A 25,544-nucleotide genomic window follows, 5' to 3' on the forward strand; every position below is an offset into this window, starting at 1 on the left:
TAAATTACCCAGGATGCAACACGACATGACGTCACCTTAAAAAAAAAAAAAAACGTTGACCGAACACTGAGCAGCAGGATGGACCAAACGGCGGTGTCAAGCAGGATATATCACGAGTTGGTTCGCTTCTTGTTTTCAAAGTAAAAGCAGTGATTTATCACTATGGTTTTTTTGTATGAGAAAAGTAAGGGGGTGTTTTATTTTGTGAAAATAACATGAAGTGCGTTGCCCACTTTGGCTAGCTTAAATTTTGCTGAATTCGTCCAAACGAAATTTGAAACGGTTGGTTATTTGGACAAATAATTGGATATTTGGATATAAACGGTCACTTTCTCGCCTGATTTAAAAAAAATAATCTCAATAAAGTTATGTATTTAAAGAGTTTAGCGCTAAAGTGAAATCAGCTTCAGCCTGTCGATTTCGGCTCAAGTAGAAGCGCAATGCATCGTGGGTTATCATGTAGTACGCTGTAGCGTAAACGCTTTGCATACTGTCTGATGGATTGAGTATGCGGTACGCAGTGTGGATAGTATTGGCATGGAAGTATGGAGTAGTTAGTATGCAGTACGGAGTGTGGATAGTATGAGCATGGAAGTACTGAGTAGTTAGTATGTGGTACGGAGTGTGGATAGTATTGGCATGGAAGTATTGAGTAGTTAGTATGCAGTACGGAGTGTGGATAGTATGAGCATGGAAGTATTGAGTAGTTAGTATGCGGTACGGAGTGTGGATAGTATGAGCATGGAAGTATGGAGTAGTTAGTATGCGGTACGGAGTGTGGATAGTATGAGCATGGAAGTATGGAGTAGTTAGTATGCGGTACGGAGTGTGGATAGTATGAGCATGGAATTATTGAGTAGTTAGTATGCGGTACGGAGTGTGGATAGTATGAGCATGGAAGTATTGAGTAGTTAGTATGCAGTACAGAGTGTGGATAGTATGGGCATGGAAGTATGGAGTAGTTAGTATGCGGTTTCGAACACAATCTTAGAGCGGAGACGTACTTCAACATGGCTGACATGGTTTGTTTACATTCCGGCCATATACAAAAACAAAGCATATTATGGAAGCTGCTGTAAAAATCGCATCCTCCAAACGCCGATCAATAAAAACAATGCAAAAACGGATCCGGATGTCTGTAATTCTAACAAGAATATAAAAACCACACCAGACAGAAAGCGATGTTGTATTCGGTGAAGTGTTCCATCACGACAGGAACAGTGAGAGCAAAACACACAAATCTGAAAACTAAACAGAAAATGTGGCTGCGGAGACGAGGCAATTTATTTATTCAAAGATATGTAAATGTATATCTCCTAATCTGACTGTGTAAATATTTGATCAATAAACACAAACCCAGAGACGGAAAACATAGACAAGCTGCAAAACCCTTTGGCTGAAAAATTCTAATGAATGTTTGGAAACAGAAGCTGACGTGTCGTCGTTCTTACACACACACACACACACACACACACACACGTGCAGTCATGGACGACTGACATAAGCGATTATCCGTCCACATCCGCATGCAGCCACAAATATTTACCCTGAGCGAGATCTACACACAAGGTGCGTAAGGACACTGAGCAAGAAAGGCAAGATGAGAAGGAAACAAGAGGGGAAGTTACATTTTTAATTGAGTGCTTCTTTTCCTCTGAGCAAAGTGGGGCTGAATACAAGGGGGCGAGCTGGTGCCAACACACACACACACACACACACACACACACACACACACACACACACTGATTTCTTGTGTCCTTTGGCAAATTCTTGGTTTCGCTATCGCATGAAGTAGGAAGAAAGAAAAGAGAGCTGAAGTAGCAGAGGAAGAGGTGAGGAAGGGGGGAGAAAGAAGAGAGAAAACGTCCCCACAGAGTCTTTCTCCCTTCCTGGAGCGAGCGCGGGCCCCCGCAGCGCCGCCTGTGTAATTTCCAGCGGCAGTGAATACAGGTATTAATAAAAGCCTCATGGGGAAGAGCACACAATATAACCCTACATTTTCAGGCATTATGAAAGGACGCCCCTAGGGGTCCTCGGGCTCAAATTTCTGAGATGCAGGCATTGTAAAAAGATGCCCCCGGGGGAGAACCCCGCAATAGAAATCTGCTGAATTCAAAGCATTTCCAGAGCCCTGGTGGGAGCCATTACTCCCGCTGGAGGAGGAGAGATCTTTTTCATGCTCTCCTCTCTCCTTTTTTTTTTTTTACCAAACATGTGTTGCTGACATGTTGACAGATTGCTCAGCGAGGTGTTTAGGTGCATGCACAAGGCACGTCTGCCGAGACGGCGGCTACCTCCCTCTCGTTGCTCCCTCCCTTGCCGCTTCCTCTCACCCCCCCCCCCCCCGAACTGCAAACCTCTCAGCGCACCCAAAACTGCTGCCATCCATATTTCATAAAGGAGAAACTAGGCTGAAAGAGAGGGAGATGGCGAGAGATGAGGATGGAAAGAGTTCGGGTGCAAGAGAAAGAGAGAGAGAGAGAAAAAGGGAGAGAGGATGGCCGGGAGGGGGTGACAGGAAAAAGGGAAGATAAACAGAGACAAAGCGGGATCAAGGGAGGGGGGCAGGAGGAGAGGATGGATAAAGAGAAATAGAGCGATGAAGTCAGTGGAAGAAGTGGGGTGAAAAATGAACCCTGTGATGAAAAATGACTCCACAACAACCCTTCTCCCGCACAGCATGCTATGACCCCCCCCCCCCCCCACACACACACCCCCCACCTTCTTCTTCTCTCTCTCTCTCTCTCTCTCTCTCTCTCTCCCTGGAAAACCTGAGCAGCAGCCAGCTGTGTCTGCACGCTGTTACTGTGTGTGTGTACTTGTATGTATGCCAAGGGCTTAGCACAGGAATCTTCAGGCCACCCCCGGGTACCCGCACACACACACACACACACACACACACACACACACACACTCTTGGAGGGTGGAGGGCAATGCAGTGGGGGGAAGGCGAAGAGCATGCAAGCCAACTGGGAAAATAACAAAAAGACACTGGAAAAAAAAAAAAGGCGTGACTAGAAAAAAATTCACTTGCAGCTACTGGACGACACACACACACACACCACACACACACACACACACACCACACACACACACACACACACACACACACAGAAAGTGTCATGCCAGAGTGCAGGAGTGGGTCTGTAATTTAGTTCCACATGAAGCCCCCCCTACCTTCCCTTCTAGTAGAAAGTGATCTGTGGTTTTAATAAGAGTCTTGGCCTCACAGGACTCAGCTGCTGTCCTGTCGACAGACACGGGGAGGTGTGTGCTTGTGTTTCAGTGTGTGTGTGTGTGTGTGCATGTGTGTTAGTGTGTGTGTGTGAGAGAGAGAGAGAGAGAGGCAGCGGGTTGCAACAGACGGTGGGGGCTTAGCAGAGGGGAGATGTCCCGCAGGGGGACCAACCAGTCACCCAAGGGCCCCTGCACTAACAGCCCTGCTCTCCATTTCCACCATGTTTTTCCTCCCTGTTGCCCCCCCCCTCCCTCACCTGTCTCCCCTCTTTTCTATTTCTTCCTCTACTGTTGCCCCCCCTCACCTTTTTTCTTTTTCTTCCTCCACTGTTGCCCCCCCTCACCTGTCTCCCCTCTTTTCTATTTCTTCCTCTACTGTTGCCCCCCCTCCCCTCTTTTCAATTTCTTCCTCCACCGTTGCCCCCCCTCACCTGTCTCCCCTCTTTTCTATTTCTTCCTCCACTGTTGCCCCCCCCTCACCTTTCTCCCCTTTTCTATTTCTTCCTCTACTGTTGCCCCCCCTCACCTTTCTCCCCTTTTCTATTTCTTCCTCTACTGTTGCCCCCTGCCTCACCTGTCTCCCCTCTTTTCTATTTCTTCCTCTACTGTTGCCCCCCCTCACCTTTCTCCCCTTTTCTATTTCTTCCTCTACTGTTGCCCCCTGCCTCACCTGTCTCCCCTCTTTTCTATTTCTTCCTCTACTGTTGCCCCCCCGCCTCACCTGTCTCCCCTCTTTTCGATTTCTTCCTCCACCGTTGCCCCCCCTCACCTTTCTCCCCTCTTTTCTATTTCTTCCTCCACTATTGCCCCCCCCTCACCTTTCTCCCCTCTTTTCTATTTCTTCCTCTACTGTTGCCCCCCCTCCCCTCTTTTCGATTTCTTCCTCCACCGTTGCCCCCCCTCACCTTTCTCCCCTCTTTTCTATTTCTTCCTCCACTGTTGCCCCCCCCCCACCTTTCTCCCCTCTTTTCTATTTCTTCCTCTACTGTTGCCCCCCCACCTTTCTCCCCTCTTTTCTATTTCTTCCTCTACTGTTGCCCCCCACCTTTCTCCCCTCTTTTCTATTTCTTCCTCTACTGTTGCCCCCCCCGCCTCACCTGTCTCCCCTCTTTTCGATTTCTTCCTCCACCGTTGCCCCCCCTCACCTTTCTCCCCTCTTTTCTATTTCTTCCTCTATTGTTGCCCCCCCGCCTCACCTGTCTCCCCTCTTTTCGATTTCTTCCTCCACTGTTGCCCCCCCCCTCACCGGTCTCCCCTCTTTTCTATTTCTTCCTCTACTGTTGCCCCCCCCTCACCAGTCTCCCCTCTTTTCTATTTCTTCCTCCACTGTTGCCCCCCCCCTCACCTTTCTCCCCTCTTTTCTATTTCTTCCTCTACTGTTGCCCCCCCTGCCCTCTTTTCTATTTCTTCCCCCACTGTTGCCCCCCCCACCTTTCTCCCCTCTTTTCTATTTCTTCCTCTACTGTTGCCCCCCCTCACCTTTCTCCCCTCTTTTCTATTTCTTCCTCTACTGTTGCCCCCCCTGCCCTCTTTTCTATTTCTTCCCCCACTGTTGCCCCCCCCCACCTTTCTCCCCTCTTTTCTATTTCTTCCTCCGCTTTGCCTTTGATTTTTCAAGCTGCCTGACAAAAACACAAAAGGATAGCAGGGTAAAAAAAAAAAAAGAGCGACTGAGCGTGCTCAATTAATAAAGAATTCCCAAATAGCTTCGGAAGTTACCGAATATGCACCTCACACACACACACACACACACACACACAAACACACACACACACACACGCCGTCCACACCATCTAAGACGCCACCAGCTGGGTTAATGACTTGCTATCTGTCAGTGACATCACCAGTTTGGGCCCTCCTGCTTTGACAGACAGGAACAACGTTTAACTCATTTCCACGTACGTCTTCTCGCTTACGGACATCACTCACGTCGCCGTGTCGGAGCAAAGCAAACACCTCCAATGGGAGCCGGGACACTGTACTACACTATTTGTGCATGTAGAAAAACTATCAAGTAGTGCATGAAAATGAGCCATTATGGGTTCCTATGTTCCACGTGGTCCTCAATGCAGCGTTCCATGTTCCCGTGTTCCCGTGTTCCCAACACACTCTCGTCAATTACTTTAAACCCTCAATTTGCTCGGTGGAGAACTAGTTACCGTGCACACCGGTAGGAAAAAACGCTATGTGGTACGGAATGTAGCATGTGATCTCTCAGTCACATCATGGAATGATGAGTTATGGACTCCTATAGAGCAGCGACACACAATAACTTTCTCGATCTTCCACAATCTGCACCTATTCCTTGGCTTTCCAAAACGTTTGTTTCAATTTATTCCACCCACAGAACACCTCCGGACACGCCCACATCGCTGTGATTGGTCCACTCCCAAGACAAAAGAAAAGAAAAAAGCATAATAGGTGGAAGAAGTGAACACTGTGAGTAGTTCATGGTGTTATGTTAGTAAATACATTATTTTCATGTACCGTAAAACTGGGTAATAAGGGACAATTTTCGAGATTTATTTTGAATGATTTGTTCAATAATATATGCTTCTCTGAAAAAACAACAACACAAAGCAGCTTCCTGTTTAACATGAAAAGGCAGAATTACGTTTAAAACATTTTCCCGAAAATTGTCCCTTACCACCTCGCCATTCCTTGTAACCCCGTTTTTACGGTATTTTTAGTTTGTGTCGTTTATGCTGTGGCATAGCTCTTTTGGCGATTTTTGACTACATTTGTGTCAAGGTCAAAGCTGTGCTTGAAATGTAGCTTTTTTTGTTGAGAAGTTATATTTCCCTGAAGCTTACCTACGGTTCTACTGCTGATTACTAATGAACGGGAAGAGGGTCCAATCTTTATTTTGGTATGTTCCATTTTACATCACCCTAGAAGTCAATATTTTATGTGCCTTGAAACATCAGTCAAGTGTGTGTTTGTAGAAAATCATCGCAAAAGAAATTGAGAAATGCTGCAAATGTTCGACAGACAGTTCGACGGCATCTTATTTCTCACTCTTGTAGGTTTTCTTGCAGTACTTATAGTCCAGAAAATATGATAACTATTTCAAATACATCAAATCATTAAAAATTGGAAAAACTTTTTTTCCACATTCAAAAAGGTAAGAAACTCAAATGTGTATTATAAAAAAAAAAATTGAGTATTTGTAACCTATCCATACCTAGCTTAAATTAGTTGGCAAATATAGTAGGCTACGTATATAGTTAGGATATATACACGCAGATAGCAGATAGATTGTACGCTTTATGTTGAAGCATATACATTGCTAAATGAAGTAAAAACATACATAAGAAATTGAGAAAATGCATTTGTCGGGCTATGGTAACGCAGTATTACTTACTAGTGTAGTAATGTTATGTTACATTGAAGGGACAGGAAGTACTCGTGTCCAGAACAACAATAAGGAACAACATGTGAGTGTACTATGTTGGAGGTTTTCTTGCAGTACTTATAGTCCAGAAAATACGATAACTATTTCAAATACATCAAACCGTTAAAAATTGGAAAAACTTTTTTTTTTCCACATTCAAAAAGGTAAGAAACTCAAATGTGTATTATAAAAAAATCGTTTTGAGTATTTGTAACCTATCCCAACCTAGCTATGCTAGGGGGGTCATGGATTCTGTGCGCTGTTACAAGGAGATCCGGGAGTAGAAGAGGTTATCCTTCCAGACTAGCCTTTGGAAATATTTTAAGAAGGTAGAAACATTTGTATGATATGTCCTTCACGTGTTCTGTGTACAGCATGAGCGACCCGGTTGATTGCGGTAGCATTTACGTGTAAGTTATGGCGTATAGATATCAAACCAACACAACCCTTGCATGTTGTGGTCATGACTTCACGGGCACCCGCTTCCCTTCAAAAGGAAGTGATGAAATGGTTGAATCCGCCCGCAAAGACGTGAGGTTCTGCTGAGGTTAGATTAAGGTTAGCTTCATGTGTGCTGTGGCTTGGAAGGGCCAGGGAATGTTCTCCATTTGATCTGTGGGAGTTTTTTTTCCCGCTCCTCCTCTCCTCTGGGATCCTATGCTCCACATTCTGACTCCTACCGAGACCCATCGACACTCCCGCGACTCACACTCTCTTGCTCTCGCTTTCTCTTGCACGCACAGCACACCCAAAGGACACGGGCCCACGTTGTAAAGCACGGAAAGCAGCACACGCATGACGTTTTAGAACATGGTGTTCCTTGACATGGGAAGGCACGGCCAGGACAAAAGCTAAAGACACTTTTGGAATATTTGAAGTTGCACTGGTCAGGCTGGAGTACAATACTACTGCTACGCGAACCTGATGCTCTGTTCGGGGTTGCGTTCAAGCCCGATTGGCTGTACACGCGTTTATCTGCGGCACAGTGTGTGCACGAGTGTGTTTGTCCAATTTGTTCTCAAATTAATGGTGCCTCTTTATAGGCCTTCTGCTAGAGTGCCACTGAATTACTTGGTGCTTCACGGCGGCACCTGGGACCCATTCAGTGTTATAGCTGTAGCTCCATGCTAACCCGGGACTCATTCGCCACGCCGGTATACAGGGTGTGCGGCAACGTCATTTCCTCGCCACAATAAGACCACTAATTAGCAAAACCTCATGCAAACATGGAGGTTATTGGGTGGTTTTATAGCATGTATAGCATGTATAGCATGTATAGCATGTATAGCATGTATAACATGTATAGCATGTATAGCATGTATAGCATGTATAGCATACCTGCAACTCAGGAACAACCTACAGTGGAGCTACAGGCCCACAGAAAAACATATCTTATTCAGCGTAAATGTAAAAAATACGTGGTAAAACATATACGGTATGAGCATTTGAATGCACCACAGTTGCTGTGAGAAGCAAAGCCGGGTGAACAATGGCAATCGGAAAGAGATGGAGGAGGGTTATGGAGGTGATAGTGACTCTTATTGCAAATGTTGAGCTGAAATCTGCTAGCAGGAGAGTTTGGTGTGTATCCTTTACTCAATTATTTTTTTTCCTTGTGCTCCCAGAAAGCAAAAGAAGGCGATCTAGTGTGTCATCTACCAGCTATAGCTATAGGCTAATAACTACAAAAGCAATCTTCACTGGCTAAATGTACTGCAAAAAAGGCCAGTAAGGATAATTCATAATGCCGCCTACAGAGAACATACTAACTCCTTATTTCTAAAATCACAAATCACAGATCTGTGGAGGACGAGAAGTGGCGTTGGAGGTTCAGAGTCGAGTTTAGCTCGTCGTGGGTCATGGCCCCAACAGTAGCGTGTGTTATTGTTATGATTATTGTACACCTAGTGGCCAATGTAGAATACCACAGTCGATATTACAATGCTTTGTATTTGTATTTCAGTTCAGTGAGTCATTTGTATGAATGAAAATGCTTAATTCCAACACAATTTGTCATTGTTTACGAATGAATTGACACTGGATACGAATGTGTAAACTGGTCACGATGCACTTAGTAAGAACAAGAAGACAATGTGCATGCGCCACGTTGCAATATGAGGTAAATATGGATGCCGCAAAGGAGGAAGAGAACCTTTTTTAATTTGGGTATTGTGTTTATCCCTAGAAGGCGAGCGGGTGCGTGCGTGCGTGCGTCCCATACAGTACGTCCCACGACGTCGACTTCCCAGGAGCACGAAGGAGGTAAGTTAAAAGCATCCGTCTTTTTAATTTAGGCTTCTCCACAACGATAACCAGACTGCAATGGCCCCACAGCAACAAAAACACAACACAAAGATGAACCCGCGTACGTATACGCTAACCACCACATGCGAGCGCACTTCCTGCTGAGCTGCGGGATTACTCTGTAATCTCAACCACTTTTTCTCCGGGGAGATGTTTCATCATTTTATTTCTTCTCTTTCTCCCGTTCATCCTTTTGCCCTCCCTGCGCTCGCTCGCTCAGCAACATGTCGCCTTCCCCAGACTCCTGTGCTGAAAATCATAGGCCGCATGCGAGGCTGACAGAGACACGGCATACAGTACATGTGTGGCGGTGCGATTCCAGCGGCAGGCTTGGAGACAGACCCCAAATAGACTTTTACGCAATTATGGCTTGGTGGGAATCGGCAAGGAAAAAGGACATCAAAAATATGGAATTTCTGGTGGAAAGACGGAAAGACCTTGCGTTATTGCGTCATTATCCAGGCTAATTCCCCTCATTAATGTTGAATATGGCCTGCTATTTGTAAATAAAATGTGTCGTTTTGCCTAAATTAAGTATTCTTAAGCATAAAAATGACTAAATGTACCAAAAATCAAATATAAGGCATTCAGAAGATGCTGAGAATCTATGTAGTATTCCACACCGGCCACTACGCTACTGTAATGTTCTGTGGGACACACAAGCACCAGACTTGATTGCCAGAACAACAGGGTTTTATTGCAGCACAAGTACAATGATATGGGAGCCCGTTTCCGCCGCTGAAAAAAAAAGTTATCCCAATGGTAAGTCATAATTTAGAGATAAAGAATCAAAATTATGATATAAAGTCGAAATTATGAGATAAAAAGTCAAATTTATTACATATAAAGTCAAAACTATAAGATAAGAAAGTTGAAATTACGACGTAAAAAGTCATAATTGTGAGATAAACGGTCAAAATTATGAGATGAGAAAGTTGAAATTATGAGATAAGAAAGTCGAAATTATGAAATGAGAAGGTTGAAATTATTACATAAAAAGTCAAAAATATGAGATAAGAAAGTCTAAATGATGAGATAAGAAAGTCTAAATGATGAGATAAAGTTGAAGTTATGAAATAAAAAGTCGATTTTTTTTTTACATACAAAGTCAAAAATATGAGATAAGAAAGTTGAAATGATGAGATAAAGTCTGAATGAGATGAAAAGTCGAAATTATGACATACAAAGTGTGAATATGCCACAGGTATCGCCTTATTCACTTGCCATAAATGACTTTATCTCATAATTTTGACATTTTATCTCATAATTTTGATTTTTAATCTCATAATTTTGACTTTTCATCTCATAATTTGGACCTTTTATTTTATAATTATGACTTACCATTGGGATAACTATTGATTGTAGTGGCAGAAAGAGGCTTCCATGCAATAATCCCTCACAAAAACAAGAGCAACTGCTGCGGCCTGAGCCCAAGCCAAGCCTAAACTCAACTCTGAACCCCCGACATCACTTCCTGTCCGTCCACCGCTCCCCAAGCACCGCAACACATTTACAGTAAGTATTCTTTATGTCTTAAATGGCCTAGTATTAGTTATACAGTTGTAGTTATTTATAGTAAAAAAATATATAATATTAAAATCCATACACCCCCCCCCCCCCCATTTTCTGCAGCTAGGACATAAAGATCTGGAAGGACAAAGCATCCAAGCATCTTCACTGGCTGGATGTGCAACACATGGTTCTCCTGGGACTGCTTGTTGAACACCAGGTTGCTGAGGGGTCTTATTTTATAACACACACCCTGTAAAAACACTATATTTACCAGTTTAAACAAAGCCCCCCCCCCAAACCCCCCCTTCCACGGTTCTTCGTTCCTTATATCAAAGTAAACACACACTCTGGGCGCTTGGGGCAGCAGACTGTCTTGCAGCCCGTGAGAAGCGTGTGCATGGATGTACGCTGGAGTGTGTGTTGGCTTGTTAAGTGAGCATTTGGATTCATCTGTAGGAACCAGATGCCCCCGCCGCGTTCCTTTCAGTCCCTCCATTAATTACAGCACTACTAATAACAACCCGTGTGTGTATATATGTGTGTGTGTGTGTGTGTGTGTCAGAAGTGGGATATTCCACTACTAAATTAGGTTTACTATTTGTAAAGTCCCTGTTGGGGGGGTCCATACATTTCAAATGAGGTACAAAGATGTAACAATAAAAATGTAACAAATGTGAGACCTGACACTACTGCTGGTTTGATGGACGGAATCAAACACGAATCTCACCTGCTGGACAGTGGTTGGTTCTGTGCTCGGTGAGCTCGGCCAGACAGTCGAAGTCCTGCTGACAGTTGTCGCACGTGAAGATGGAGTCGTCATCTAGCTCGTCGTCTTCACGGTCGCCGTGTTCTTCTTGTTCTCCATCCTCGGTAGCAGCGCCGTGGCTCGCTTTCAGCTTGATGGCTTTGTCAGAAGCCGGGTCTTCTGAGGACAGACGGTACACGTTGTTAGGATCGGATCGGACGCGCCCCACATGACCCGCTACGTTTGATACCGAGTATGGCGAGGTGCTTATCTACCACAGAGACATCATAAGAACCTTTCACTTGGTGTTGTTTTCACAAACATTGCTTCGAGATAAGACACTTTTTGGTCTTAGACGGTGGCTAAGATTCTAACAAAGACAAAAGTAGCACCTTTAAAAAAAAGTGGAACAAGGTTCCTCCTGTTTGAATAACATAATACACCATCCTTGACACTACCAGGCTCATCTACCACTCGTTAGAATCAAGTAATAATAATCCATGGGATCTTTCAACCTGGGCTGGTCCGACAAACATCATCATCTGTATGGACACCCATGATACCAATTCCTGATTTACCACAAAGATGCATTTCATTTCATAGTCATGGTACCCATTATGGCATTGGATGCTCATATCACCCAGTACTTTGGTACGGGACAAAGAATTAATAAACATATGAAATAATAATAAAAAAAGACTTAAATTATATTAGAAAGCAGGAAGTGAACAAATGTAAAAGTTACTGATTGTAAAACATGCACTCAATTGTAATCTGATGCATGTTTAAATGAAATTAAACCATTACCATTACCATTACCATTACCATTACTCATTGAATACCAAAGATGTAGTTCCACATTCTGGAGGGTTCGAATGTTGGGTCTCGTCGCCATTGGCTGGTGTTCCGGCAATGTAACCGCACAAAAAGTGTGGCTCTACTGTGACACATTTTGTGTCTCATTGCATGTTTGAAATGAACTTCCTAAATTCTGTGGTTCTGTTTAGTGTCTGGCACGTCGACGCGCCATTTTGGAATTGGTTTGCGTTGAAGGGTATAAAGACATTCCGCTTCCACCGCTCTACCGTATGGTTTCCTACCATTTCAGCGAGCTGACTGAATCAGTGGAGCGCTAAAGCCTGCGTGCGTGTCGTCATGTGAGGGGGCGGGGGGGGGGGGGGGGGGGGGGGGTTCCAGCAGAGGGTTGAGTCGGCCCAATGCACCCTGCTCTATTGTGTCTCCATTTTCACACCTTATTATCACATTATAAACGGCCAGATTCCAGTAGGACCGACACTGATGACACAGGGACCAGACACTAAAATCTACCTTTTGCACAAAAAAAAAAGGAATTGATTGCAAGGTGGCTGCGTGAGATGGAGTTAATGCAGGAGGAAAAGGTTCCCTGTTTGGATTGGGATATTGCATGGAAATTTTACTTTGGGCATTGGTGGCACAGTCATGCCGGGACAGAACATGGACTTCCCAAAAACTGTTCCCACAAAGTTGGAGGTATAAAATTGTCTTGGTAAGATGACTGGTTAAAAAATCACCATCAATCGTGGGTGTCTAGCCTCACCACAGATGGATTTATGTTTTATGGACTTTGCTTTGCGTTCTGGGACAGAGTCATGCTGGAACAGAAACGGGCGTTCCCTAAACTGTTCCCACAAAGCTAGAAGCATAAAATTGTCACGATTGTCTTGGTAAGATGGTTAAAAATCACCATCACCTTTGGGGTCTAGCCTCACCACAGATGGATTTATGGTTTATGGACTTTGTTTTGAATCTGGGACAAAGTCATGCTGGAACAGAAACAGGCGTTCCCTAAACTGTTCCCACAAAGTTGGAGGTAGAAAATTGTCTTGGTAAGATGACTGGTTAAAAATCACCATCAATTGTGGGGTCTAGCCTCACCACAGATGGATTTATGGTTTATGGACTTTGTTTTGAATCTGGGACAAAGTCATGCTGGAACAGAAACGGGCGTTCCCTAAACTGTTCCCACAAAGTTGAAAGCATAAAATAGTCCAGATTGTCTCGGTAAGATGGTTAAAAATCCCAATCGACTTTGGGGTCTAGCCTCACCACAGATGGATTTATGGTTTATGGACTTTGTTTTGCGTTCTGGGACAGGGTCATGCTGGAACAGAAACAGGCATTGCCTAAACTGTTCCCTAAACTGTTCCCACAAAGTTGGAAGCAAAATGTCTGGACGAGATGATTGGTTCAAGATTTAAAGTCAACCGATTTATGTTCCATGGACTTCCACATTTAGTATGGACTTTGGGAGGCGTAGTGCTGGAACAAAAAATGGCTTCCCCCAAAAAGTGTTCCCACAGACTTGGAAACCGAGCAGCCAACATTTGGTGTTTGCAATCCAGGACGTTGTGTTCTCTTCTTGTGTTTTCATGAGCTGCGGTTGCTTTTCCGGGCTTCCGATGGAGGGACAGTGATTGGGTGAGCGAGAAGAAGGCAAGGGAAAGGGTGGAAGAGAGACATCTCTATGTTGAGAAGACGTTTGCAGACCACCTCCTCTTCATGTCACTGGGAACGTCAGCAGACAAGGGTCATTTCCGAGAGTCTGCCACAGAATCCGGAAGAGTTGGCAGCTCCGCGGAAGCTCACCCAAATGTTTTGGTGATTTGAGGATCTCTATCAATGGGATCTTTATGAACCACTGGTTGAGTTCTTCATCAATACTGAGGTTTCCACATCCCCAATTGAGGCCATGTAACGTCTCTACAAGTCAAGAAGTATTCTAGATACGCGCTCCATCAGAGTATAAGCCAACACGAGAAGGTAAAATCACCACATGGTCTAACTACGGCACATCTATTTCAGACTCATTTATTATGGAGTGGTGTGATGGGAAGCAGGGATGCTGGGAGGTGGGGAACGAGGGACTGCGGTGATGGGGTACAGTGGGAGAGGAAATTAGTGATGGAAGGATAGAAAGAGTGCTGGATGAAGGGATGGGGATGAAGAGAAGGAGGGTGTTGGCCATCTGTCCAGTGGTGAGAGCGCCGTCTGGCCAGGGAGAGGAAGTGGACTCTTGCTGACAAAATATACGCACGCAGACATGAATGGTCATGTGTACACCAAAATACACACACATGCATATAAAACACTCGTGGACGCGCTGGAGAGGACTTCAATGAATAAACACCCGTGCAAATCCACAGTCAAGGCTGATAAAGAACATTTTTATCTTTTAAATGATATTGCTAAATGCAGATGTTCTGATGGATTCCTTTAAATGGTGGCGGCGTGCTAGTGGCGGTACGTGTAAGCGGTCACATTCCGGTGGAGAAATAAGCATCTGTGTTGGATTTGTCATACGAGATGAAGCGTATGAAATGCCTGCATCAAATGAGCATATTACAGATATGTGTATATGTTCTGTGGTGTTCATACAGTAGATAAAAGGATATGTTTTCACACTTTGATACGCACACACACACACACACACACACAGCAGGGGGTTGTGATGCCAGAGGTGAGGGCAGTGCCAAATCCAGTGCATGCCAACACAACCTGCTGTCATGGCAACAGTGGGATGAGCCAGATGAAACCATCGGCCTCGCACCTCCGAAGCAACTTCATGTTTGTGTGTTTGTGCTTAGTGGAGAATTTTCAATCCTTTTTCCTTCCATCCACTGCCAAAGACGTATCGGTACCTTTTCTTTAACCCAAACGCCCCATCCCAAGGATGTAATGGTAATGGTAATGGTAATGGTAATGGTTTTATTTCATTTGAACATGCATCAGATTCCAATTGAGTGCATCCCATAATCAGTTCCCAGTTCCACATGTCCAAAAGGAGTAGGAAGAAGCAAAGCTTATTAAATCCTACCCCTCCATCTGGTACTTTTACAATCACTAACTGTTACTTTTGTTCACTTCCTGCTTTCCATAATACAGTTTAAGGTATTTTTTTAATGTTTTTAATTTTGTAATTTTTTTTGTCCCGTACCGAAGTACGAGGTGATATGACCATACAATGACATTATGTGTACCATAGTAACTGTCCATACTGTGTACTGTATTTAGGCGTATTCTACGTGGGTTTGTGGGACGCTCCACAGCAAGCAGGAAGTCAAAAAGCATGAAGGGAAATTTTGTGGCATAGTTGTTTAGATATTTTGGTTAAATATATACAGTATGGGCTGCACGGCGGACGAGTGGTTAGCGCATAGGCCTCAGAGTTAGGACACCCAGGTTCAATTCCACCCTCAGCCATCTCTGTGCGGAGTTTGCATGTTCTCCCCGTGTTTTCTCCGGGTACTCCGGTTTCCTCCCACATTCCAAAAACATGCTAGTTTAATTGGCCACTCCAAATTGTCCATAGGTATGAATGTGAGTGTGAATGGTTGTTTGTCTATAACACCTCCAGATTCCCATCTGAATATGTTCAGATGGGAATCACACCGGTATATTGATTGAATCGAAAGTCACAAATGTACGTCCTTTTGGCTTTTTTGTCAAGCGTTGATATTTTGTACTTTGTTCAGCAGCCCTTGAACACACCACAGTTGTGTGCTGAGATGCAAGTTTGTGTCCAAAAAATAGTTTTATGGCTGAATAAACTACTGTAGTGTTTTTTTCGCCATCTGCTGGCGGTTGCCACTAGCGACTCCGCGAAAAGCGGGCATGTACCGTGACGTATGTGCCACACGGCGGTTTATTTAACATATAAAACCTTATCCAGACACACGTCAGCAGGATACCGTAGCAGTCGCCACACACACACGCACACACACACACACCGGCTCTACAGAGAACCATTATCTCTGAGTCACAGACTGTCCCTATGCCAGGAATAACTACACATTCAATTACACACACACACACACTTCATTGAAAACAAGCACGCCAGTGTTTTATTGACAAAAATCATCATAAAATATGAGAATTACGAGTACTAATTTTCACACCAAAAAAAAACAGTCTCCATTTTTTCCATCGTGTGAGTCATGCGGATTTTTATTCCAGCCACGTAATGAACGACTGAGTCACATCCGAGATGCCTCAGTGACGCCGCAGACTGACAGTAGAACAGCAAACGGACAGAGTGCTTTGAGTGAATATGACGTACATCTTACGTCGCATGGCGCTGCCACATACAACAACACATCAACACGGGGCGGATATGAAGTACTTGTATACGATTGCTGTATGAGACGGCATGCAAGGTGTCTTTTTTTCCACGGTGCAGTCAACCCGGGTCATTTGAGGATAATGACTGTTCATGGACAGGTACAAATATAAATAATGAGGCCATGTCTGCAGGAATGATATATGCAGTGTGTGTGTGTGTGTGTGTAGTAGTAGTAGTACTGAAGTGTGCATGCGTGTGCATGTGTACACCCTGGGTAATTAGATAAAGAGAAGTGAATTAGCAGAGTCCACAGTGCAGAGTGATGTTACGCATCCTAACCCCGCCCAGCTGAGACCCACTAATCACCACACGTTAGGCTCATCGGAGGAACTTGTGTTCAGAACATGAGAATATGTGTGTGTGTGTGTCTCGTTACCAGAGTTTAAAGGAGCTCAATGAGGTTTTTGTGAGTAAAATGATAATACACCTGATTAAACCTGAAAGATAGAATGTGATGTGCCCATTTGGAAAACTCGGGCAAACTAAAAATGGATTGGAAATCCGAAACAGTGACATTGAAACCCAACCAAAACTAAGATTCACAAACAAATGGATTTGTAACACATACACGACACAATACATCCGAGCTTTGGTGGGTTTGTTCAATGTAATGTATTATTCCAGCGGAGTGGAAGACTCCACTGTCAGCATTCCTGTGACATGTTTTAATATGAGCTGGAAACCTCATATTACAAATATACAACATAAGATGGCCGCGCAGAAATATTTCAGTATTGAACAAAGCAAAATTAGTTCTCAATCAGAAATCACTCCACACTCTTTATTGCTCTCTGGTTCTACCATATCTTACTTATTGTGTGGAAATATGGACTAATAACTATAAAAGCAATCTTCACTGGCTAAATGTACTGCAAAAAAGGCCAGTAAGGATAATTCATAATGCCGCCTACAGAGAACATACTAACTCCTTATTTCTAAAATGACAAATACTTCAACTTGCTGATATAGTTCATCTTCAAACAGCTAAAATAATGCATAAGGCTAAAAATAAGCAATGAGCTAAAAATGTCATCCAATACTTCTCTACAAGAGAGGAGAAATATGATCTCAGGGAAGAAGTACATTTGAAACACTTCTATGCTAGGACTACGTTATGCTAGCCATAGCATTTCAGTATGTGGAATCAAACTATGGAATGGATTGAGTAACGACCTCAAACAAATTAAATTAAATTAAATTAAATTAAATTAAATTAAATTAAATTAAATTAAATTAAATTAAATTAAATTAAATTAAATTAAATTAAATTAAATTAAGAAAGCAGGAAGTGAACAAATGTAACAGTTAGTGATTGTAAAAGTACCAGATGGAGGGGTAGGATTTAATAAGCTTTGCTTCTTCCTACTCCTTTTGGACATGTGGAACTGGGAACTGATTATGGGATGCACTCAATTGGAATCTGATGCATGTTCAAATGAAATAAAACCATTACCATTACCATTACCATTACCAATAGCCTGAAGGGGCAAAACCTGGGGAGCCAATGAACTGGGAAATGTTCCTCAACCGTTCCTTGGTGGTAGAACGAACCGTCAGGACTTTCTCAAAGCCATGATATTTCAATGGGAATAAAACATAGAGTGTTACTGCAAGGGTAAAGGGCTTATTTAAGTGTGAGATTTGGCAACCACAAAGTACGACTTTGGCCTGAGCCGCACGCAGCTGCTCAGGGAGACGGATATCTGCCGGCCAAGTGTACATAAAACGCCTACACACGCATGCACATGTCTGCGCTAACCTTAAAGAGGCATCAAAAGGTGTGGAAAAGTGTGTGTGGAGCTTCCAGCAGAATGTTTCGAAAGCAAACAGCTCCGACACAAGGCTTTCATTCTGCTCCACATCATCGCCGTCGTCCAATTCACGGGCACCTGGCTGCAGCGAGCACCTTCAGCGGGGCCACCAACAACAAGCTGTGATGTTCAAATCAAACCTGCACCGTGAAGCCCGGCGACTTTATTGATGTGTCTTCACACGCATGCAACCGGTGTCACGCGCTACTCGTCACACACGAGCTGCCCACAGCAGATGTTTCACCCTGGATTGGCACACTTTGTTCTGTGAGGTGGAACACGCCGCACCGGAACCGCTTGCGTGGAATACCTGCTTTTCCCATTCTCTTCTGAAGGGCCACCACATTAAAAACTACATGAGCTCACTTTTTAACTTCTTACATATTGCAGAAGTTACTTTTACCTTTGCTGGAGCCTATCCCAGCCGTCTTTGGGTGAGCGGCGGGGTACACCCTGGACTGGTGGCCAGCCAATCACAGGGCACATATGGTAACGGTAATGGTTTTATTTCATTTGAACATGCATCAAATTCCAATTGAGTGCATCCCATAATCAGTTCCCAGTTCCACATGTCCAAAAGGAGTAGGAAGAAGCAAAGCTTATTAAATCCTACCCCTCCATCTGGTACTTTTACAATCACTAACTGTTACATTTGATCACTTCCTGCTTTCCATAATACACTTTAAGGTTTTTTTTTTGTTGTTTGTTTTTTTAATAATGTATCTGGTACCGAAGTAGGAGCATCATATGAGCATTGTTTGATTTCCTTACTCAATCCATTCCAAAGTTTGATTCCACATACTGAAATGCTATGGCTAGCATAACGTAGTCCTAGCATAGAAGTGTTTCAAATGTACTTCTTCCCTGAGATCATATTTCTCCTCTCTTGTAGAGAAGTATTGGATGACATTTTTAGCTAATTGCTTATTTTTAGCCTTATGCATTATTTTAGCTGTTTGAAGATGAACTATATCAGCAAGTTGAAGTATTTGTCATTTTAGAAATAAGGAGTTAGTATGTTCTCTGTAGGCGGCATTATGAATTATCCTTACTGGCCTTTTTTGCAGTACATTCAGTGAGTGAAGATTGCTTTTATTAACATCATCAGAGCCCTCTAGACATTAAATAAATAGGGGTGTCTGATAATTATCTGTAATTATTGGCCTGATATCAGGATAAAAATGTGATATGGTCGATATTGGTATCAGATTTTTTTCCTGATCATCATATCGGAAATTGAGAGTTGGACAATATCAGCATATCGGTTTTCAATTAGAAAGCCAATATCGGACATCCCTAGAAAAAGCCCCCCAACCTACCATAGTGACCCTCATACTATTCACAATTCCTTTATTTGACATACATACGAGTTCTATGATACGTTTGGACTGTTTTGAATGAAATTTTTTTGTTTTCCGTCATTCTAATACAGTAAAACTGTGATATTTTTGGCCAAGGTCATCACACGGGCCCATGCCGACTCGGATGAATGAGAATATTAACAGAAATATGACACAAGGCGTTGTACCCCCGACCATCCGTTTGAGCTGGAGATGTCAAGAAGTGGTAAAACGCAACATTTGGCCCCCCTGAGAGCACTTCAATGCACGCTGACTCACACAAGCTGAACAGGTGCAGCCGGACGCAACAACACGGGGCCCTGCTCTCGCTCACCGCCTCCCTGGGGAACGCCCCCCCACCCCCACCCTCTGTTTGCTAGTCCGAGTGCCGGTGTGTGTTAGGTGGCTATATTAAGAAGCCATCTCTCCTCACCTCTGCATCCCACCTCGTCTCGTCTCTCTGTGTTTCCACAATACAAGCGTGCCCCCCGCCTCCGCCCCACCCTGCCGGGAGGAGCGCTACCGAGTCGCATGCGCCAGAAAAAAAAAAACACACATCCAAATCCACACGCTTCCGGCCTCGTGGGAAATGCGGCAGCAAGGGAGAGCGGCGGCACCCGGCACCCAAGTCTGGAAACAAGATGATGAAAGAGGCGCCGGCGTCATGGAAGTAAGCGGAAAATAGACCCAAGGACACGGCGTGTACGAACACAAACACCCGGATCACCAGAAAAGCACACTGGCAAACAAGTTGACAGCTGCTGGCCTATTGGAACGCTGGCGCACGTACGCGTATCGACAATTTCCAAACAGCCTCAAACAAAAGGCTTAAATGCTGCAATACAGACGGAAAGCCTGTGCATTGTCGCAAGGCAATAATCGTTGACACACAACACACACACACACACACACACACACAGGAACTGTTTTCCTGTGGTATAGCCTTGGGGAAATTAAAACTACATTATGGACCTCCAGAGAGGAACGCGAGCGAGGGATGGAGGAAGAGGAAAGAAGACTGAGGAAGAAAGAGAAAAGGAGAAAGGCCAATGTCCTGTTTTTTTTTTTTTTTGTTACCATCACAAAGCAGCAGGATGCAGCGTTATTAGTACCTTTAATCTTTATTTACTGCCTTACTGTACTCCGTTCACGTTGCCTTACCTCATTAATATTGGCCTGCTTCCTCCAGGCGGCCCCGCGTGGATGTGCTCGCTCTCAATCTTGGACTTCATATTGCTTTCATTTCCGTCTCGTTGTTACACGCAAACACATCCTCGCCGTCCTCGGCACTCGGAAAGGCTGGGAGTCCATATTTGCTCCCCGTTGGAGGTTCCAATTCCATCCAACGAATGCAACGGAATACGTAGAAAAGTAACGTAAAGTAGTAGTAGTTGTCCGACGCTCTATTTAAAAACTTTATTGCCGACCTTAAAGGAACAGTTGGGATATTTTTTTTGTTGTATGACCTCCCCCCCCACCCACACCCGGTCCCGTCAGCCCAGTTTCAGCATATGCTAACCGAGGTTCTGCACTTGTTCATATTAACGGCTTCAAATGCACTGAAATTTAGACTCAAGCTAAAAGATCCATTTTCTATGCCGCTTATCCTCACTAGGGTATGCTGGAGCCTATCCCAGCTGACTCGAGGCAAAAGGCAGGGTGAAGTGGACTGGTCGCCAACCGATCACAGTGTCTGAAAATCTATTGGATCTTCGGTCCTAACAGATGATCTCAATCACTTAACCATGTGGGATGAATCAAGGCAGATCTTATCTTATCTTATGCTAGCAATGAGGCGATGCATGCAAAGCTACCTTGCAATTTAAACTGAATTCTCGTGTTTTGAGTGTTTTTTCTCAGGGATTTCAGTCCAAATCACCCGTCTCTGCTTTTCAGCACGGACTCCATCAAGCGTGTTGTGATTAGATGACGTTGATGATTGCAGATGGAAGCTGAAACGGTTAAATACCATCCAGCGATTGACCTCCAAGGTGTGCAGATCCCCCAACAAGGAATCCACGCTGTGACCAAAAGTCTCTCACGTTCAGCTTGGGGATCTGACAAACCTTTTCCACTATGACTCACCGGTCGTTTCCGCGTGCGACTCTTCAGCATCAGTGTTCTCCGAGAGAAATATGAAGTGTGTGGCGACTGCATGTGACAGACCAAAGTTCCCAACTCTGCCAAGCCAAGGAACGAGAGGGGAAACGAGGGAGGAAGTTGAGCCAAGTTATTTTGTCCCCCTGAGAGAGAAGCAAGGACACGGCAAAGGAAGAAGGGCGGTGGTGGGGCACCTTTAGCCTTAGATTGGTCCACTGGGGGCCAGAAAGGCCAGAGAGGAGGCCGAGGAGGAGGACGAGGAGGACGAGGAGGACGTAGATGAGGAATCAGAACAAAGGAAAGAAGGAATCGTAGGATTTAGGGGGAGAAAAGCAATTCCCTTCCGAGTTACTCTCCCACCTCCCTCTGCCTTTCCTCCCGTGGGTCTTTCCAAACTCAACACACATTTTCCAGGGAAAGCAAGGGAGAAATGGGGGGGGAGGGGGGCTTGTAAATTTAATAGCAAGATGGGGCTGAAGTCTATTTCTTCAATATGTCGTCTTTTCCCTCTTTCTGCTTCACTCACCAGTCCGCCATTTACAGTAAGGCTCCACTTTCTGGTCAATAGCTCTCTCACATCCACAAAAATGATCAAATCACTTCCAAGAGGTAAAATGTGAGCGTAGTAAAAAAAATAAACAAAAAGAGGCGAGCATACAGAAACAGAACAACAAGTGATGGAAACCATATGAGAAGGAAGAAGGAAGCGTCCATTTCATCGGAAGTATACAAGTGGCTGAATAAGGGAAAACGGGACAGTATGTTGTTTTTCAGATAGCACGGAGGTGTGTGTGTGTGTGTGTGTGTGTGTGTGTGTGCATGTGTGTACCATGGGACCCAAGCTTCCTGCAGGAACTGACACACACAGCAGTTCTTGTGAGCCACCCAGGACCTCAGTCAGCACCCCCTCAAACACACACACAGACGTGGACCCGCATAGCTGCCCCAAGAGGAGCGTTAGCTCAGGTCTGAGTGAGGGGGAGGGAGGGGTCTGTGCACGAGGATGGGCGCCTTCAGTGCGTCATAGAACCCCCCCGGCCCCCAAGGGTGAAACTTTCCTATGCTTGCCTCCCAGAGGAGCAGAAGAGGAGACAGGGGGGCAGGAGAAGAAGCTGGGAGAGCGATAACTCCATATTTACCACATTCAGCAGGATCTCACATCCCTGCTGAGACGCAGTCGGAGGAAGTGCTTTAACTGTTCTCTGATAGGCTGTAAAAAGTAGCCACAGCTGGCAATACACCTACGGTAGTCCAACTGTTTGTTTTTTTTCCCTCATATGTGGGGAAATTTGGGATTTCATCTTTACTAAGCACAAAGCACAACAAAGAGAGGAAGTCCTCATTTGCATATACAATCAGCATCGTCCCACTTGCGATATTTTAGGAAACTACCCGTCAGACCCCTAAGCTGTCCACTATGGCCAGACCTGTCAGATAATATCGGCCGGCCAACATTATCAGCAAATATTAGCATCGGATCATAGCGGTATTGGTGCACGAGTGAGACCTCACCACAGAGCAACAAGCTCATTGGAATTACGGAATGATTTCCGAGCTCATCCTTGGGATTATGAATATGTGCAATGAAGTTTTGCTCCCTGCGTGTAATACGGATCCAAGCACCTGAACAAACACCACCTGATATCCTTAACTCCAAAACACCTTTCTACTTCTACTTCCCTTCATTCATGAACGTTGCAGTCCTGCCGACCTTGAATGTATGCTAGCTAGCTTGTCAGCTGCCTCGGTCGCCGGCAAATGATGGAAATTTAAAAAAAAAGGTGTAATTGCAACTGGCACTACTTGAAGAGTCATTTTTATTGAAAATGTTGATCTGAAATTGGCGGAGGAAGGTGAATACAGTCGTGTACGCGCAGAAAATAACGTCCTACGATTCCACCAATCACAGTCTTTACAAGGTAAGATTTATTTTGGAGGTGTGACTTGCGGGGGGGGGGGGGGGGTTATTCTCCAGTCCATAATATGGTTTAACAAGAAAACTGAAAAAAACAACAACAAAAAACATGGAAAAATCAGCAGTGATTTTAAGACAATAAAGTCAAAATATTTAGAAAAAAAAAAAGTTGCATCAAAGTTGTAATTTTTTGGGAATAATATTGGAATACTTTGACAACGAATATTTTAGTAGCATAAATTCTAATTTTGGGCTGCACGGCGGACGAGTGATTAGCATGCAGACCTCACAGCTAGGAGACCCGGGTTCAATCCCACCCTCGGCTATCTCTGTGTGGAGTTTGCATGTTCTCCCCGTGCATGCGTGGGTTTTCTCCGGGTACTCCGGTTTCCTCCCACATTCCAAAAACATGCTAGGTTAATTAGCCACTCCAAATTGTCCATAGGTATGAATGTGAGTGTGAATGGTTGTTTGTCTATATGTGCCCTGTGATTGGCTGAATGAATGAATGAATGAAATTCTAATATTTTTTAAAGTGGTAATATAATGAGAAATGAACAAAGCAACAAACAAATATGGAAATAAATGTGTAGTCATGTGAATATATTTTTTAAGATTGTCGGAATTCTTGGAAAACTCCAAAAACCAAGAGCAGAAATGGAAATCCGGTATAAGACAAAAGACAATAAAAAGCCAACCACCTCTGCGACTTCCTCCCAGGATATCAGCAGACAACAAAGAGCAGTGAAAAAGCACACAAATCTTGCTCTCCACATCCCCTTTGTCATCTCTCTTTCCAGTCAGCCATCCTCCCGAGACCAGCGAGTTCACAGTCTCTTTCCACATCTCGCTCCCATTCCTTCTTCCAAATCTCCTCACCCCCCCCCCCCCCCCCCACACTCGTCTAAATAGTTTCACCAATCCCAAAAATTCATGCTGTATTCATTGCATCTCTCAGCTGCCCCCCGCCCCTTCCACACCCCATGGTGCGGGCGTGTATAAAACATATGGAATAGAAATGACCAATGACATGCAGGTTGTGTGTGAGCGGTGTTCTATCCGCTTCTATTCTCTTGTGTGCTGTTGGACTGAGTGCGTGTGTATACACTAACCTGTCTGGACGCTCGATTCATCCCAGGTCCGTCCACACTCCGACGCTTCCCCTTCTTCCACCGCTGAGAGGGAAATGAGTTACAATTTAGATGGGTAACACAAATGCAAAATAGCCTGAGTGTGAGTTTCAAATAAGGACAGAGTGCAATCCTAGGATTGAAGGACAAATAAAGACCAGTAAGGTCAGAACCATGACATGTTTGTTTCTGGAAAAAAAACACAAAAATGTACCACAAGAAACCACATGACACTTACTACTCATACCCAAATTACCCAGGATGCAACGCAACGTGACGTCACCAAATGGCGGTGTCAAGCAGGATATATCACGAGTTGGTTCGCTTCTTGTTTTCAAAGTAAAAGCAGTGATTTATCACAATAGTTTTTTTGTATGGGAAAAGTAAGTTTTATTTTGTGAAAATTTTGTGCTCACTAGCTAGCTTAAATTTTGCCAAATTTGTCCGAACAAAATAAACGGTTGGTTATTTGGACAAATAAATAAATGGCACATTTATTATTATTATTTTTTAAATTAAAAAAAAAATCTCAATAAAGTGATGCATTTAAAGAGTTTCGCGCTAAAGTGTCGATTTCGGCTCGGGTAGGAGCGCAATGCATTGTGGGATATCATGTAGTACTCTGTAGCGTAAACGCTTTGCATACTGTCTGATGGATCGGGTATGCAGTACGGAGTGTGGATAGTATGAGCGTGGAAGTATGGAGTAAAGTATTCCTATCTACTGCACCATGTGGCCATACAAATAAATACCCATGTCAAAAAAACACCCATATAGTCCGCCGCAAGGCATGCTGGGTATCTTACGGTACTCTTTCTCCCAACATGTTTTGTCACATTTTTACTTGATTGCAAAATATGTTGAGGTTATTGGAGTAGCAAAACATACTCTCGAT

At 44.1% G+C, this 25,544-nt stretch overlaps 1 protein-coding gene across 2 annotated transcripts in view; it reads right to left on the reverse strand.

Moving 5' to 3' along the window:
- Positions 1-25,544, reverse strand: part of znf423 (zinc finger protein 423) — a 140,065-nt gene that overhangs the window by 94,004 nt on the left and 20,517 nt on the right. For both annotated transcript variants that reach the window (XM_058076285.2, XM_058076286.2), the window contains exons 2-3: positions 24,632-24,694; positions 11,175-11,372 (exon numbers count right to left, since the gene is read on the reverse strand). In XM_058076285.2, coding sequence (XP_057932268.2) covers positions 11,175-11,372; positions 24,632-24,694 — 261 coding nt within the window. The remainder of the gene's footprint in view (positions 1-11,174; positions 11,373-24,631; positions 24,695-25,544) is intronic.

This window comes from Doryrhamphus excisus, linkage group LG1 (assembly GCF_037039965.1).
Source record: "Doryrhamphus excisus strain RoL-2023G ecotype Guam linkage group LG1, RoL_Dexc_Guam_v1.1, whole genome shotgun sequence".
Lineage (NCBI taxonomy): Eukaryota > Metazoa > Chordata > Actinopteri > Syngnathiformes > Syngnathidae > Doryrhamphus > Doryrhamphus excisus.